Source organism: Carassius gibelio, chromosome B10 (genome assembly GCF_023724105.1).
Source record: "Carassius gibelio isolate Cgi1373 ecotype wild population from Czech Republic chromosome B10, carGib1.2-hapl.c, whole genome shotgun sequence".
Classification (NCBI taxonomy): domain Eukaryota; kingdom Metazoa; phylum Chordata; class Actinopteri; order Cypriniformes; family Cyprinidae; genus Carassius; species Carassius gibelio.
Window position 1 is genome coordinate 9,117,091 of NC_068405.1, and position 18,276 is coordinate 9,135,366.

The window sequence follows — 18,276 nt, forward strand, 5'->3', positions numbered from 1 at the left end:
TGTATACAGTCAGTGAAATTCAATTTCAGTGCAAAGACATGCACAAAATGAGGAATGAACAATCATTTGTTATAATATTTACTCAAAACTCACTAAAACATTTAAGAACAGAAATTTTGTGCAATCCATTGTAAAATCTATTAATATTTCATCTCATTTACAAAATATTTATTTCTTGGCTTTCAGTTGCTCAAACACATTCACATTTATAATGAGTAAACATTAAATGTACACTTCATAGATAAAACAACAATACTGATAACGATTTTGGAAAAAAGAGATTCAGAATAAAAATCAGTCATTTTACAATCTATTGAGGCAAGTTTAATATTCCAGTATATATAACTTGTGTAGTTTATAGATTTCTCTTTTTATGCCTTGGAGCATCAAAATTCAATGCAGTGCTGTTTTAAGATCCCACGAAGCCTTGTATTTTCTTGATCCTGATGAAAGATAAAATTAAAACAACTATCAATTTAATAAGTAATAAAAGGAATCATTTCTCATGTTTAACAAGAGCTACTCACCATTTTTGTGTTCCGCTCTTGAAGTTCATTGACTTGATGAACAAGGTTTTCATTGATCTCCTTTATTTTCTGAACTTTGTGATGGGCCCGATTTTTCACAGACAAAATGATACCTATAAGAGTGCAAACAAGAAAGAAAGGCAAATAAAAGTATAAGTGGATATTAGAGGATAATGCAACAACTGGGTTCCAGAAGTAAAACTTACATTAATTTTATCCATAGAGATACAGATGTTTAGTGATAATATACAAACATATAATTAATTATCTTAATTATTTAAGTAAAATGGACCAAGTACTGAACCTTGATGAACCCCCAGGTTTAGACTATGAGCATCGTGAAACAATCATTACGAACACCAGCAGTTTGGTAGGTTAAACATACCAGAACATTTTTCATGATTTTCAGTTGTTACAAAGTTTAACTTAATAAATATCATCAATAAATAGTTTTATATTTTACTGAAGTTTTTGACTTGATTACACATTTGCAATGTGAAAATTAATTCCGTCACGAAATAATTTATGTACACAGTACTTTAATATTTTTGTCTGATCCAAACTGAAGTTCGAATATTTAGTTGCTGGGACAAAATAATTCCGTACCATTTATGATCCTAGCCACTCTCCACAACCTGAGCAAGATCAGAAGCCCCATGGCATCAAATGCATCTTCCTTTGAGATATATACAATATCCAGGATGAAGGATACCACCACCACAATCCCATCAAACACCTCAAACTTATGGTGGAGGAATTCTAAACGATAGGCAAAGATTTTTCCAGACAGTTCCACCATGAAGAATGTGAGAAGGGCGAGACTGAGATAGTGGAATACCTGGAATGAAGGCAGGAAAATCTGGATTGAGGATAATCAAAGAATAATCGCTGACATAATGTGTCATGTGTCAACAGAAATATGACATGTTTTTATGCTGACTAGGTTTCTGAAGCGGACTCACATGCGGAGCAATTCTGTGATGATCTGCTTGAACGATAGACAAGTCAATAAGCAACTCGCACAGAACAAAAATGGCATCCAAGACGACCAAGCAAACAACAACAATCTAATCGACAAAATAACAGTTCACGGTTATTTTCAATCATGTAAATAGCATTCTATATCTATATACATATACAAATAAAGAGTTTAGACATTTACCTGGAACCTCTCTGTACTGTAGAGGTGGCGTAGGGAGTCCCTGAAGCTGAGCTGTCCCAGCTGCTGTCCTGTGGCCAGCTCCAGGTCTTCACTGGGATCCTGGGGCTCCTCGTCGTGCCTCTGTGTGTCGGGGTTCTGCTCATCACCCACCGCTGTGAAATGCCTCAGAAAACGGGACATTTTTCTTGGGGATCACATGAGTTGAACACTAACAGAAAATGTATACTTTGTCATTTGTATTTGAATTATACATTCAATAACTGAGACGGCAAGAACCAAATGTAGGTGATACAGGGGCTAGAGCAAGGGAATATTTCTCAGGGCATTTAAATGTATGTACAGACACATACCCTACAATCTTGTTCCAGAAATATACATCATTTAACGATAACACTATAACAAGAAATAGTAAGCCAATAGCAGGCATAGGCTATTGTCTTATGGAACCAGCTATTAGAGGCCCAATTACTGGCTTCATTTTCAAGATCTAAACATTAACAGTTGAACAGTATTAAACAAAACAGTGAACGAAACATATTCTAAATATATTCTAAATAAATAACATTAAAACATAAGAGTTAACTTGTCACAACCTGATAAATAAATAAATCCTGAGAACAACTAATTGATTAAAATCTTTAGTTTGTATGTTATATTTGATTATTCTTGCCTGGCTCTTGTTTTATTGTGTTTGTTAGCTACTCAAATACAAATAGCGAATTCACACAAATGAAGAGGAAAAACACATGTAGGTAATCAAATCTAAAATCTGTTAAAACAGTCACACTTTAAACGGCGTGATTTCAAACTTTTTACCTTCTATAAAAAGTATTGCATGCCACTATCTTCAAAATAAATATCATCGACGGAGATCTTAAGCTAAGAAATAATGCCAAACAATTTATACAACAGTGCAGCAGATCTCATAAAAATATGTGGCAGGTTTTTTTTCTGTCTATTGTTACACATGCATCTTAACTCGTGATTTCCTGCAATATTTGAACATTTAAGTCGGCGAATTTACACACACTTCTTCGAATATAGAACGAGAAGCCTAAACGTAAGAAAATATATTACCTTTTATGCAAACGCTGTCTGAACACTTTAATTCTAATTTCACAAAAAAAAAAAAATAAAAAAAATAACACTGTGCACACTCAGTCTAAAAGGAACGAAAAGTTAAAATTGTTCAAAATGAGTAGACTATTTACCTGTTCGGTTGCTGAAACTGTTGCTAACGGCTGACGCAGTTTTTGGGAGCAACAATTTAGGGTAAACAAACTTTGACCCTAAACACCGCCTCTACTTCAGTCATGAACGTAATCCTCTGCACAGGATGCAGCCTGAAGGAAGTGACATGGAAGAGCTTTCCCAAATGGGACCAGATAATAGTGACCTGAAGAAGTAGACTAATCAAACGATGGATTATTTTAACATTTTAAACATGGTAAGGTTTTAATTGAGAACTGAATAACTAAATGGAAAGGTAGTTTCAAGGCTGAAATAGATAGATAGATAGATAGATAGATAGATAGATAGATAGATAGATAGATAGATAGATAGATAGATAGATAGATAGATAGATAGATAGATAGATTGGGATTAGCAAATACAGAACAGACACTCCTGAGATCAGGCTGTCCTGAAACATTGGGCAACCAAAAATGTGTAATTTTAGGAGAAATGACGTCGAGGTCTGCAGGACGATGACCCAAGGCACCAAATATAGAGAGAATATGGCTTAAATCCAAAGTTAAATTTGTGGTATGACGTAAAAATACTCCACAGACATTCTTCATTAAATTTAGAGCACATCTGTGTTTGTTCTGACCGTGTATGCATTTTTATTCCACAGAATACAAAGAAAATGCTTTGAAAAATGTCTGGTTTTGTCCATACATCCGTACAAGGTCCATGGGGTCCGATATTGTACATTTCTCATACAGGCTAAAGTGGCCTGTGTCCCCTGTTTAAGCATGCTTGTTACCAAGTTACAACACTAACTAACCAATGTTCCCCTCTCTGAATGCCACGGCTCCCATAGCTCACATTTTGTTACAGTCACACTGGCCGGAGATCAAGTAACATAAATTAGCCAATTCTGTGGTTGACCTTTGAAACCCTTTACAGCCTGTCAACATTGTTTTCAGCTCGGTGTGAGTCCCCTCTGTATCTCAAGGATGGGAAAAGCTTTGTGCAGCTGATTTGTACACCATAATGAGCATTTATTCGTTTGTTGTTTGTTGGTGGCATATAACTGGGTGCCAGACAAAAATGTAAATCAAGTAATACTCGATCTGAAAGGGTAGAAACTCTCATTACAGCAACCAGCTCTCCCAAATATGTGGACCACATAAATGTGTACAGTTCATTTTTGCTGGTTTTTAAGGCAAATATATATCCTTATACTCACTTATTTCTATTTTATTTTCAATCAAAAGTTATTTGAAATAAAAAGTGGTTATTTTGCATACTTAATGTTACTCATAACACCTTAAAAGTTTATTAATGGCATGTTAAAGTTTATGGGTGAAAATATTTGAGGATGTGTCACTGTTGCTTGCCAGTAGAGGGCACTGTTTAGCTACTGGATTGAAAAGAAAAAAAGGGACTGAAAGGACTTTTCATTCCTGTTCTACACATTGTTTCCAGTTTAATCAGACTAGCAATTCAAAACCAAAGGTCAAACAAATTTTACTGCCAACTACTAGCTTTATAAATATATGTCTATCTACAGATAAGTCCAAGAAAGCACAACCATCTTGATCCAAACTGGGTAAAACTCAAAATAGACCTCAACAGAATGGCATGAATAGCCTCAAGTGTTCCTTAATTGGTATGAATAGGGTCCATACAGAGCAGTCCAGACACCCAAACTCGGTGAATATGTTACTGTGAAAAACAGGTTACCTGATAGAATAAGTATGCTTGAATCATTTAATAAACAGTTTATTCATTTAATGCAAAACCAGGAATGGAGTGATAACAGAACTTTTTTAAAGGGATACTCCACCCAAAAATGAAATTTCTCTCATCATTTACTCACTCATGTCCTCCCTAAATGTATATGACTTTCTCTCTCCTGTGAAACACAAATGGCAATTTTGCGAAAAAATATGAGCCATTTTGCAAGTGGATGGGTCTGTCAAAGTGGATGCTTCAGAAAAAATGCAAAACGAACAGGACGGTAACCAACACAACTCCAGCTGACGGATCAGTGTCTTCTGAAGTGAAATGATAGGTGTATATGAGAAAAAACACTAATATTTTAAACTCTATATTATCGCTTCTGGCCAGCTGTAAGCACGCTGTGAAGATCAGCAAATTTACACAACAGAAACTTACAGAAGAAATGATGTGGAAGCTCAGAGAACCATCACTTTTCACAACAGGCTTAACACCTTGTAAATGTTACATTATATGGACTCACAGAGATAGATTATGTATTATTTTGTCTGAAAAAATCATATCTGGATTTGCAAAAAATGTTGCGACGATTTTAATTTCTGGGTGGACTATCCCTTTAAAATGTGGTAACATTAGCGAAATGTCGGTAAAAATGTAAAAAATAATAATAATTTTAAAAAAAATTAATGGGTAGTGTAGCGCACACAGAAGTCACTCTTTCAAAGAGCTTTCTGTTCGCACTGCAGGTTTACGAGAAAACACGAACTCCTTGCGAAGCTGCATGAGAAAATCTTCTGCCTTCACGCAAAATTCCCACAACTTGAGCCAGTCCACGCTTGTACTGCTCCAGTCCGGCTTTCGTGCTTGGTGACGCAAAAATTGATGCTTCATTTTTTTTTTTTTTTGTGGATAAGAAAAATATGAGCTAACTTCACCATTTGTTGGAAACTCAGTTAATTAACAGAGTACTTACTTTTTAGAACTGTTGTATAAAAACATCACATCACTAAAAACCACCCAGCCGTCTTTTCAACGTTGAAACCACAACTAACTTTATTTCAACCATATTTCAACGTTGAAGGTCGGTCATGTGCCGGCTGGGCAAGGCTGCGATCTATTTGGGTTTGCTATTTTGGCTTACTTATAAACAGAGGCATACAAAGAGTGCAAGGCAGAATTAATAAACAGAAGAAACCGTCGCTCGACGGAACGAATCCTGCAGATAAACAAGTTTCTGTTGCCAGAGACGCGCGCGGGGCTTCAGGACTCAGGAGCGTGTCGGACTCGGCTGCAGGTAACAACGCAGTCTTTATGCGCGCGCTGGAGGCGGGGAGGCGGTGGCAGCTCGGGGCGGGGCGGGGTGGACCGGAGGATCCGGTTTCGCCGGGAGAGAAACACTTAGTGGCTCGCCGCTTCTCCACTCACTTTCCACCGCATGCTGCTGCAGCACAGAGCGCGCTGATCTGGAGGAGTCTCACGCTGTCACATCTCTTCTTCTCTGTGATGTTGGTAAGCCATATTCCTCACACTCAGGACATCAGAGAAGCATTGGCGTGTCATATATTCATCCTGTCAGTCAGTCTTTCATTCTGTTATGAGTAGTTATTGAATGGTAATATATATGAGAGAACACTAGGGCTGGTTGTCACTTGAGGAAGTTGTTACAATGATATCATCTTAAGACATTTGAGTACAAAGTCCAGTTAAATAAAGGCTTGCCTTGCTGTAGGTTATAAACCATCTTAGTCCTCCGTACTCAAATGACATAATATTCACACACACATAAAATTGTAAACAAATCAATAATTAAATCACAGGCAACATTCAGACTATGCAATGAAGAAAAGTTGAACAGTGTAACATACATGTGTAATATGTCAAACTTTTTTGCTGTTTCATGTTTTGTGTTTCATAACTGCTGTAATTTAGCTGTAAAGCATCTGAAGGCTGTTTAATGGTGGAGGTTCCATTATGACCACTTACCCCATACAGTGAGACCATGTTCCACTATAGGATCAATAGTGTGGTAAATGAACTGAATCTTTCATCTGGGGCAATAAATGTGGTGTGCAGTTGCTTTTAGTAGCCTAGTGTATGTGACTAAACAGAAACTGACTTTCAGATATTGAATGTGCACTTGTATAGAGGAGTTATCTGAGCGCTGTAAGGAGCAAGATTTGAACAGTCTTGGCAGATCATTCAGACATCTCAGGAACTTTAGTGCATTCAGTGTACTCTTCAAAGGTCTGGGCTTTGTAAGATTATTGTAAATGTTTTTGTAGTCTTGTATGCTCATCAAGACTGTTTATTTGTAAAAACTGCAAATAATATTACACTGTAAAATAATGTTTTCAATGTTAATTAATTTTATTCCCGTGATGTAAAGCTGAATTTTCAGCATAATTCCTGCAGTCTTCAGTGTCACGCGATCCTTCAGAAATCATTCTGAAATGCAGATTTGCTGCTAAAGAAACATTTCTTATATAATAAATGCTGAAAACAGATTTAACTTTGTTTCGGGATTCTTTGAAGGATAGAAAATTCAAACTTAATTTTTTTGCAATCTTAATGTCATTATTAATGTCTTTAAAGACATGCTGAATAAAATTCAGCAAAAAATAAATTCAAAATTAAACAATCTTACAGACCTTTAAAACTGTAGTGTGTCTGTGCAGAGTAATGTAACTGACTGCCTTTTTTGCCAAACATGATTTTCGCACACTTAAAAGCACACAGGCTTTCCTAGCAGCTGTTTAAATCAGGTTTGATTTGATCATTTGCTCTGAAAAGAAAATGCAACTTAAAACATCCTCCAGAAGTTCTCAAGAATTTTTTCTTTTTAACAGTTGGGCTGTCTGCCAAACTGAATCTGCTTCCTCTATGTTAACAGAATGATGGGTATTGCTCAAAGCATGGTATGGGACATTAGTTAAATAGTGATTTTATTCATAATAGATACTGGGGGAATTCAGCTGCTTCATGTCTAGACCTCAAACTCCTTGGACAATGGCAGCTTTAAATCAAAACTCAATTTTAATTCCAGTCTCTGTTTATTTTGCCATACTGATGATGAGTTTGTAATAGTAATGCCTGCTCTGCTCTCTGATTATTTCATTTTTTTCCATGCACTAATGCCCACTTTCTCTCATGTACTCATTCAGGCTTATTAATATGATCTACTGTTTCCTTGTCTATTCTGGGTTTGGAATATCTGTAATGTTTGCAGTAGTCTGTATGTGTTTATTATACAGTATGCAGCAGTAAAACAAACCAGTGCTAATTCCCTGACATTACTGGCATGCAAATTCAAAGGCTTATCTAAATCTTCTAATCTAAATGGAGGCTGAAGGTGAAATAGTGTGATTTTTGCACAGTAGCACCAAGAAATCATACATAATAAGGCTGGCTCAGCCAGTAGTGTGAGTTTGGGGAAGAAAAGGCTGTTTGTCCAAATAATGGAAGAGAGGCAGAGTATTTATCTTATTCAGACAGACATTATGTTTGCATTCATTTTTGGATTTGGAGTGGTAGTGGCACAGAAATTATGCAGAATGATTTTTGAGCAGTAGTTCACCCAACTTATTTATTTTTTAAAATTTATACAATGAAAGTCAGTGGGAACCAATGATTTTTTTATTTTTCTGCAGTCGACCAATTTAGAGTAGACGTCACAGTTTTGACCCTTGCAGCTGCGTGCTTATGGTGGTGGCAGAAAAACAAGTGCAGGGAAATGGGTAAAATACATGGAATAAGAGAGAAAATTTATTGTTGTGCCTTTTGATGTCAGAATCGGAATGCAAATCATTTTTATAGAATACTGACATCAAAGAGAGAATGACGAGTTGTTTTTCCTTATCAGGATTGTGAGATATAATCTATAATCATAAAAAAGTCTGCCACCAGGTAGGCCCCACCCACAAAAACATCATCACTGTTTCATCTATATATATATATATATATATTTGTCTATATATAATATTGGGATATGAGGTAATATCAGAATTTTTATCAGATTACTTTAATCATTATTATAAAAAAAAAAGTTAAATTAAATAATTCTAGAATTAGTGAGGTGATTTTGGAGAGTGTAAAAAAAAGTAAATAAAGTAAATTAATGTATTATATATATATATATATATATATATATATATTAAAAAAATGCTACAAAAATATTATTTAGTTTAATTTTTTTTAATTGTGAATTAATTTTTTTACAATGGCAAGATTTAGGAAAAAAATTGAAAATGTATTTTTTATATATATATATATATATATATATATATATATATATATATATATATATGCATTATGTACTGAACGGTTTGTTGAACTAATTAATTATATATAAGTGAAATATAATGATATGTGTTCAACAAGGTAGCCCAATAACCCAAACGACGTAACAGGCAACGCCCCTGACACTCCCGAAGAAGAAAAAAACACCAACTTATATGGTTATGATATAGCTTACAGGGAATCCAAAGTGCATCCAAACACCAGACCTGTTGGTTATTGGAGGATCTTCTATTTCTGGTCTGTTAAACGCATTAGACAATTTGCAATGAGCCTTCAGCGCGTGCTGAGTGAGCGAGCGCCTTAGGGGCGTTCACATATCACGCCTAAAAACGCGTGGAAAACGCTAGGCGCGTCTTTCTCCTCCTTTCCAAAGCGCTCGGGCAGTTGCGCCCCTGAGGCGTCTGTCTTTGCTAAGCAACTATGACGTGCTCTCTCCATGAATACGCAGAAATTTCAGCAAAGGATAAATGGATTTGCAGCTCTAAAAATCGCTTGCAGTAGGCTAGCTCTGCTACTAAATTTATTTCAAAACTGCAATCCATATACAACTATGATCAGCTGTTCCTTCATCTTGGCTGAGCTTTCAACGTTGTTACGGGAAAGGATGAAGCTGATTGGTTAGTTCTTGTCACATGACCCGCGGTGCGCTTGCGGCATTCTGAAAAGTTGAGATGTTTTTACATTTTGCTGTATCTAAAACGTACCGAACCGTGACATCAGTGTATCGTATCGAACCGAACCGTGAATTTTGTGAACTGTTACACCCCTAATATATATATATATATATATATATATATATATATATATATATATATATATATATATATATATATATATATTAATGATTCTGTAAAATAAAAATACTGTACGATACTGGAAAATTTCTTTAAATTATTATATTGCAATATCGTGCAGACATAGCATGGAAAAAAACATTTTTCAAAATATCTTCTGTTTTGTTCCACAACAAAAGGGTAAATTATACAAATTAATTTTTTATGGTGATCTATCCCTTTAAGTTATTTTATGCAACATGTTAAATGTATCTGCAGTTCCTGCACTCTTATATCATCACTGCTTCTATCAATTCTCTTTGCTCTTCATGTTGAATATGTTGTAGATTCCTCTCTTGCTCCGAGAGGTTGGATCTGGTGTCCATCTCATGTTAAAGATCTGTCAATACAGGCCTCCCATCCTGTTGAGGAGATTGCTATGGTGACTAGGTGTCCTCAACTATGTGTTTTCTATGGGAATGAGCTGTCCTGCTGTTTTGGGCTGAAAGAAGCATTTGGTCAATTGAGGCTTGCCACAAAGCTTTTATAAAGAGGAGAAAATTAAAAATCAGCCTGACGAGTTACACTGCATTACTCGTAAATATTATATTTAGCTTGGATTCATAGTATATTAATGTACAAGAAAGCCTTTGTGGCAATTTTTGATTTAGCAATATTCAACAATAAATAGTTCAGACGGTAGTTTGATACATTTAAAAGGACTGTTTACCCAAAAAATGTAAACTCTTTCATTATGACTAGGACATAATGAAAGCCAAACAACTTTGAAACCAATGACTTCCACAATATGAAAAAAATATAAATACAGTAACAAATACACATTTCTTAGAAAATAAACTCTTATTTTCCACAGAAGAAAGACACTCATAGAAGTTTGAAATGACCTATTTATTTTTTGTCATCACATGGCATAATGAGTGATCTTGGAGATCATTTTTGTTAATTGGCCTGCAAATCCAAATTAGTCTCATCAAATAGTGAAAGATAGTAAATGCACATGATATTATGTTTATTCATTATGTTGGAAATGGAGGATCAAGTCAAGAGCAATGCATTATGGGATACAGTATTCCTCCGTGTTCTATGTTGTATACTGCACATTTCGGCCATTCATGCATTCAGTACATCAATGCATATGGTGCACAAAACATAATCAATTCAGCAGAAATTGAAAGACAGTATGCAATTATGAACACAGCCATTGTTTATTGTTAGTTCTAGACTCAAGTCATCTGAATCAAGAACCACTTGTTAGACAAATGAGCAGGATTTGCTGTTCCCGCAGCTCTTGTTCAAGGGCATTTTTGTTTTTTGTTTTATAAAGACTTCAGGGTTGAGAATTTTTTTTTATGAACAAGTGCCCATCAGTTGTGGCTCAGATGTGGGAAACGTGTGGCTACTGGCTAAACCAAAGTCTGTCAGCACTCATTCTAGACACTTAAATACGTATTTTTATAATGCATCCTTCCACACATGTATACAGCAATGTGCTATGTGCTGTATTAAAACACTTGTAGTTTGTTTGGATATGAGGTCTGAATGACAGATCCTTAAGTTTGTCCTTCAAAGACTGCATGGAATGAAGACAAGTGTCCTCTAATTTTCCTCCTCTGTGAAGTGTTTTGAGGGCGTATTGTTCATATTTTTTGACACAGTAAATATGAAGCGGCTTGAATTAAGAGGCAGCTGGAGCTGGGTCTCGGAAACCTTAAATTGAAGGAGGTGCAGATATGTTGTCGTAATGAGAGGCCGTGGTCTGTTTTTAAAGTGATTTGTTGTGTGTGGGTAACAGACGGAGTATGAATGGTGGTTGTGTATGAAGGGGTGTGTTTAAGGACAGGGTTGGGTTAAAGACTAAATTAAATCAAAATGTATATTCCTTACTCAAATTCCTGCTCTCATTGTGAATGGTTCGTTGGTGCTTGCTATTCTGTAGAAGAACAATGTTTGTCTTCATGAACTTAAAACTTGCTTCTCCTCTGAAATGAGTTTTCCACTGACGTCATCAACCCCTTTCCTCCGACTACCAGTCAAATAGGCTCTGTTTCTAAAACTACACTTTCTTTCTGTCTGCTGCATACATAGCTGCCATTTAAGACAGTATTCTTAGAGAAAATAAACCTCCAAATTGACCATTTCTAACGCAATTCACAGGCAACAACTTTCAACTCATTCAAATGTAATTTCAGAAGAGTTTGCATTAGCATGTTAAATTAAAAATGTAATTAAATGTGTGCATTTAGCAGACGCTTTGGATAAAAGCAACTTACAGTGCATTCAGGCTATACATTTTTACCTATCATGTGTTCCCGGGGAATCAAACCCCCAACCTTGCGCTTGATAACGCAATGCTCTACCAATTGAGCTACAGGGACGCTATGCATGTTGCAAACTTAACAATGGGCTAACAAATAACATTTTATCAGAAATGTTAAAATAAGTGATATATTAATTGGATTTTTGATTATAACTATTTTATCTGCATTTGGTTTTAAATAAGCAGTGAATGTTATAAAAAGTGATACACATGCATTTTGGCAACAGAACATATTTGGACGAAATAGTTTTGGAGGGCCAAAATCATTGACTGAAATCACTGACATTTAATTAGTGCTTCTCTGATGACATTTGAATTGTTTTAGCATATATTACGTTCCCACAATATGGATAATCTACAAAGGGTCAGCAATGTGGACAGATAACCATGTGCCAAAAAAGATACGAGCTTTAGTTTTTTCTGTGAAAAAAACAAACAAACAAAAATAATAATGATTTCAGTCACTAACTGCAAGCCCAAATGTGGTATGTTAGAAAATGTAAAAATTCAGTTCAGACAGAATTTGGAGTTAGCATGTTGCTAAGCTAATAATGAGGGACTCCAAACAGTCTGTTTTAATTAGAATAATTATAAAACAAAATTCTGTACCTTATAAAGATTTGACTCATGAAGTTTAACATTGGCATGTTGCTAAGTTAACAACAATATATAACTATAAAACTGCACAAACGCTGGGTAAGATTAAACTTTTTTCTTTATCTACATGAATAACAAGCTATATTATCCTATTGAACCAGTATTGTCCAAATGAATCAATTCCTGATGAAACCAAGTCCCACACTCCTTTTTTCTCATTAAACATCCTGTTTCACTCAGAAATGTGTCACAAACAGTCATAAAAAGGCTTGTGAACCCAGTTTCCTGTTGATTTTCAAAGCAGGCCATATGGTAGGTATGATCTGGGTTGCACATGAGGAGATTCAACTTAATTAAGGGGAATGAGAATCACCTGAGGCCCTGAAGGACATCAAAGAGGCCTTTCTCTCTCTTCTGCTCTGTTTCTCTCATTCCCTGTTTCTCCACGTTATTCGCCTTCCATCCCCTCAGCCTCTCGTCCCCCCTGTGTTTTCCGTGAACCGAACACGAGCAACACCTGGAATTGCTTTCTCTGTAGTCTAATGCAGCAGTGAAACAGCAGTGCTTGACTTGGCTTGTGCGTCTGTGGCCTCTCTTTTTCTCTATCTGGATATCCCACCTTGTTAAATTAGCCGGTTCAGACAGTTCTTCTTCAAAGACATCTCTTCAACCCTCCAGGGAATGCTGATGATGTCTTTTAATGAAGGAGAAGAGGACAGCAGATACAAGAATCATAGAAAAAAAGTCGTGATTCTGCAGTATTGCTCTGTTACACAATCCGAGGCATCCATTATTTATATAAGCATTGACAGTTTAAAGGAAAGTGGTGGATCAGGATTTTAGATCATTCATTTATGAAGAAAAAATATAAAGCTCTTTTATGTTCCTCCTTGTTTTTTTGCGTCAGCCTCGTCTTTGATGATGTGAGCTGTACTTGCACAGGAAGCCCATGTCAGGCACTCATGCCCTGTGGACACAGGAAGTGGTTTGATTAAGAGAAGTTACTGCAGTCAACGACAACCTTGAGGAAGTTTTGTATTTTTTATTTCCTTCTCTGTTTTTCATCTTTCTGTATTTTCCTATCGTCTTGCCAGTAAAGTAGTGCAAAAAAGGCAGAAACTAGTTTAAAAAGTTCGTAGAAATTTACAAAGTGCAAAATTTATATATATATATATATTTATACAGGTGCTGGTCATATAATTAGAATATCATCAGAAAGTTGATTTCACTAATTCCATTGAAAGAGTGAAACTTGTATATTCAATTCAATTCAAGTTTATTTGTATAGCGCTTTTTACGATACAAATCATTGCAAAGCAACTTTACAGAACAGTTTCTACAATATTTATTAATAGCTTATAAGTGGTGATCAGTTTATGTGCATATGACAGGAATTTTCAGAAATATGTATACAAGACGTAGTCAACCAGACTAACACTATTAACAGCAATTATGATGTGATTGCATAGTAAGTAGTAATATTTGTTAGTTCTGTTTGTTGTTTCAGGGTTAGCATCATCTGAGGTCCTCTGAGGGTCAGCATCATCTCTTCTCAGGTGTTCTGGATCCAGACTGGAGTTTTTGTAAATCGCAAAACAGAGAAACAAATAGAGACATAATTAGCATAGCTGTTGTTACAAAAAAGTAAAATTAATTATTTTAATCCAAGCTAAAGAATAAGAATGTGCATTTGATCAGATGCAACTGCAGTCACAAATTATGAGATGCATTATTCGAATGCTTGGCGAAAGAGATGTTTAAAATCTAGATTTAAAGAGAGAGAGTGTGTCTGAACCCCGAACATTATCAGGAAGGCTATTCCAGAGTTTGGGAGCCAAATGTGAGAAAGAGCTACCTCCTTTAGTGGACTTTGCTATCCTAGGAACTACCAAAAGTCCAGCGTTTTGTGACCTTAGGGAGCGTGATGGATTGTAACGTGGTATGAGTTACGCAGGAGCTAAACCATTTAAGGCCTTATAGGTAAGTAATAATAATTTGTAACTGATACAGAACTTAATAGGTAGCCAGTGCAGAGACTGTAAATTTGGGGTAATATGATCATATTTTCTTCACCTGCTAAGGACTCTAGCCGCTGCATTTATATATATAGACTGATATATTTTAAATGTTTATTTCTTTTAATTTTGATGATTATAACTGACAACTAAGGAAAATCCCAAATTCAGTATCTCAGAAAATTATAATATTACTTAGGACCAATACAAAGAAAGGATTTTTAGAAAACTTGGCCAACTCAAAAGTATGAACATGAAAAGTATGAGCATTTACAACCCTCCTTTTGTCTGAATTACTGCAGCAATGCGGCGTGGCATGGAGTCAATCAGTCTGTGGCACTGCTCAGGTGTTATGAGAGCCCAGGTTGATCTGATAGTGGCCTTCAGCTCTTCTGCATTATTGGGTCTGGCATATCGCATCTATGGGGTTAAGGTCAGACGAGTTTGCTGGCCAATTAAGAACAAGGATACCATGGTCCTTAAACCAGGTACTGGTAGTTTTGGTACTGTGTGCTGGGGCCAAGTCCTGTTGGAAAATGAAATCTGCATCTCCATAAAGTTGGTCAGCTGAAGGAAGCATGAAGTGCTCTAAAACCTCCTGGTATAAGGCCGTGTTGACCTTTGACCTCAGAAACACACTGGACCAACACCAGCAGATGACATGGCACCCCAAACCATCACTGACTGTGGAAACTTTACACTGGACCTCAAGCAACGAGGATTGTGTGCCTCTCCTCTCTTCCTCCAGACTCTGGGAACCTGATATCCAAAGGAAATGGAAAATTTAATTTCATCAGAGAACATAACTTTGGACCACTCAGCAGCAGTCCAGTCCTTTTTGTCCTAACCCCAGCGAGATGCTTCTGACTCTGTCTGTTGTTCAAGAGTGGCTTGACAAAAGTAATGCGACAGCTGAAACCCATGTTCTTGAAGCACTGACTCCAGCTGCAGTCCACTCTTTGTGAATCTCCCCCAACTTTTTTAATGTGTTTTGTTTCACAATCCTCTCCAGTGTGCGGTTATCCTAATTGCTTGTGCACTTTCTCTACAACATCTTTTCCTTCCCTTCACCTCTCTATTAAGCCCCTTTCACACTGCAAGTTGGACCCGGCATATTGCCGAAACATTGCCGGGTCGCCTTCTGTGTGAAAGCAACCACGTCCCAGGATTGATTCACGCATTGAACACGGGTCGGGGACCTAGTAACATTGCCGAGACGAGCGCTGTGTGAACAAAAGCCAGATCTAATGCCGTGTCATGACGCGTTATCGCGCGACTCTTACTGGCTGTTTTGAAGGAAGATCAACGTTCACAACGAAAAAATATGTGTAAACTGTAATGAAGCAGAGATCAGGTTGTTCCTCACTTTCCGCGCTGATGCAGAGATCGTCTGCTTGCTTCAGTGAAAGTATAACGTGCCTAAAGTTTTCAACTCGTACATTACACGTCAAGCGCTGATGTCACGTGTCGTTACGGGATCTTCACAGGTTGTGTATGAAAGCACGCACATATCCCGGGTCATCACTGGCAGTTTGAAAGTGCAAAATCTAGTGACCCAGGAACAATTACCGGAACACTTTACCCATGTATCTGCCGGAATGACAGTGTGAAAGGGGCTTTAATGTGCTTGGACACAGAGATCTGTGAACAGCCAGCCTCTTTTGCAATGACCTTTTGTGTCTTGCCCTCCTTGTGCAAGGTGTCAATAGTCGTCTATTGGACAACAGTCAAGTCAGCAGTCTTCCCCATGATTGTGTAGCCTAAAGAACTAGACTGAGAGACCATTTAAAGGCTTTGCAGGTGTTTAGAGTTAATGAGTTGATTAGAGTGTGGCACCAGCTGTCTTCAATATTGAACCTTTTCACAATATTCACATTTTCTAGATACTGAATTTGGGATTTTCCTTAGTTGTCAGTTATAATCATCAAAATTAAAAGAAATAAACATTTGAAAAATATCAGTATGTGTGTAATGAATGAATATAATATAAGTATCACTTTTTGAATGGAATTAGTGAAATAAATAAACGTTTTGATGATATTTTAATTATATGTCCAGCATTATATATGTATAATTTGTTTCATGTGGTTTTGAAATGTTTTGAGAAAATGCCATAGAGGGATTTTCTATTTAATAACTAAAAATGTCATGTGGTGTAACCATCAAGTAAAAAAAAGTTTTCTTTACTGATTAAATATACGTGTACACATATTAGTCATTATTTTCAGAAGTTTTTCAAAATATTTCTCAAGGTAATTGAATTTTTGGGGAGTCAAACCACATGACGTGAACTAACTTTGCATGGTAATAAAAAGGGGTCAAATCTGATGTTCATGAAATGTATTAGCCTTGACGAACATGCATCTTTTGACTTTGTTTTTGCAGTCAAGTGTTTTTTTAATTAAAAAAAATTATAAAAGAATTGATTACATTTTAATAAGATGGTGTGTTAAAAAAAATCTCAAAATGTCATTAATTGAAGTTTTTTTCCCGCCTAAATTGTAATATTTGGACAGTTGTATCACACTGAAATTTTTTTACTCTATGCAACCCCTCATATATATAAAAATGTATTCAGAAACATGTTTATCATATATGTATGTGAATATGTGAGACATAAGCATTAAAAGTGTCTGTGTGTTAAAGTCTGGTCTATAGATATGTGAAAAACACTTAGGTGTGAGACTCTTTCTGCAGCCAGCACAAGGGTCAGCAAAAGTCTCAGAAAATGAAAATTGCAAAAGGAAGAAAAAAACACACACCATTTCCTGACTGTGCACCACAGCCAGATAGTATAACTGCAGCTGAGTCTGCAGATCAGGGCATGTGAAAGTAATTGAACTAATGTAAATGTGCTTGGTTCGCCAACTGGCCATTGCACATGCACACGCATGCTTTTACTCTGATTAAGATCTTTGAGGAAGTTGTCAGGAAGTTGTAAGAAAGTAGTGACCTGATATTGTAAGTTTTAATAAGACATAAACAGCATTGTTGTAAAATGCACAGTTGTATTAAAATTAGTAGTCTAATATATTTGTGCTGGGAAATTTGGTTTTGTAACAAGTTATCTGGTGTTTAGTTGGTCTAAGAGCTGGTAGATTGTCATAGACAAGCAACCAAACCAACTACCATTTAGTCATACTATATCAATAATTCAGGCTGGTTTTTGGACCATTGTGGCTGGTCAGTCAAATAATGACACAGCTTAGACCAGTTAGAAACCAGACAGCATGTTCCAAAACACAGCTGGTTTTTCCATCCGTGATGATAAAGTTTGACTGGCATAAACACAGAATAGTGTTATAGTGCCATCATCTAAAAAAACAGCCCTTCACAAGAAGGCTAATCACAGCTAAACAACAACACTCTGTTTCAGAAGAGAAATTTGAAGTCTTTCTTTCTTATTTGTTTAAGGTTGTCAAGCTCCTCCTAACTTTCCTCAGTGTTTTTCAGCCGTGTTTTTGCTTCGTGGTCTTGGCTCTGGTGTTGATGGCATGGTCACAGCGGGGAGAATGAATTGCTGGCAGACTCATGCTGTGCTCGTCCTGGCTGCTGTACGAGTGAGCTGGAATAACGTAACATGGTGTGAGGCATCTTTTCTCTCAGTCATGTGTGAGAATAGAAATGAAAAGATTAGTCATTTTGTATCACCACCTTGAGA

General features: G+C 36.4%; 2 protein-coding genes across 3 annotated transcripts in view; one reads left to right on the top strand and one right to left on the bottom strand.

Annotated features, from left to right (window-relative positions):
* Window positions 1-62: 62 nt before the first annotated feature.
* hvcn1 (hydrogen voltage-gated channel 1) lies at window positions 63-3,067 on the bottom strand. Of its 2 annotated transcripts, none has more exons than XM_052567820.1 (6): window positions 2,901-3,067; window positions 1,690-1,897; window positions 1,490-1,594; window positions 1,134-1,365; window positions 528-640; window positions 63-443 (listed from the first exon to the last, which is right to left on the bottom strand). In XM_052567820.1, exons 2-6 carry the CDS (start codon window positions 1,867-1,869, stop codon window positions 387-389), a joined length of 687 nt encoding a protein of 228 aa, XP_052423780.1. In that variant the 5' UTR covers window positions 1,870-1,897; window positions 2,901-3,067; the 3' UTR covers window positions 63-386. The 2 variants fall into 2 exon arrangements, with proteins under 2 accessions (XP_052423780.1, XP_052423781.1); XM_052567821.1 differs by having other exon boundaries at window positions 2,767-2,914.
* A 2,884-nt stretch (window positions 3,068-5,951) lies between these two features.
* csgalnact1a (chondroitin sulfate N-acetylgalactosaminyltransferase 1a) overlaps window positions 5,952-18,276 on the top strand; it is a 41,838-nt gene continuing 29,513 nt past the window's right edge. Inside the window, exon 1 of the mRNA XM_052567822.1 lies at window positions 5,952-6,105. The gene's annotated coding sequence lies outside the window, so the exon portion shown is untranslated. The remainder of the gene's footprint in view (window positions 6,106-18,276) is intronic.

Excerpts from the sequence above, each read along its gene's own strand:
- hvcn1 (XM_052567820.1), bottom strand. The coding sequence starts at position 1,869 with ATGTCCCGTTTTCTGAGGCATTTCACAGCGGTGGGTGATGAGCAGAAC. Across the intron at positions 1,595-1,689 it reads ACAGTACAGAGAGGTTCCAG|ATTGTTGTTGTTTGCTTGGT; the intron begins GTAAATGTCTAA and ends TTTGTCGATTAG. Across the intron at positions 641-1,133 it reads AGTGGCTAGGATCATAAATG|GTATCATTTTGTCTGTGAAA; the intron begins GTACGGAATTAT and ends GCACTCTTATAG.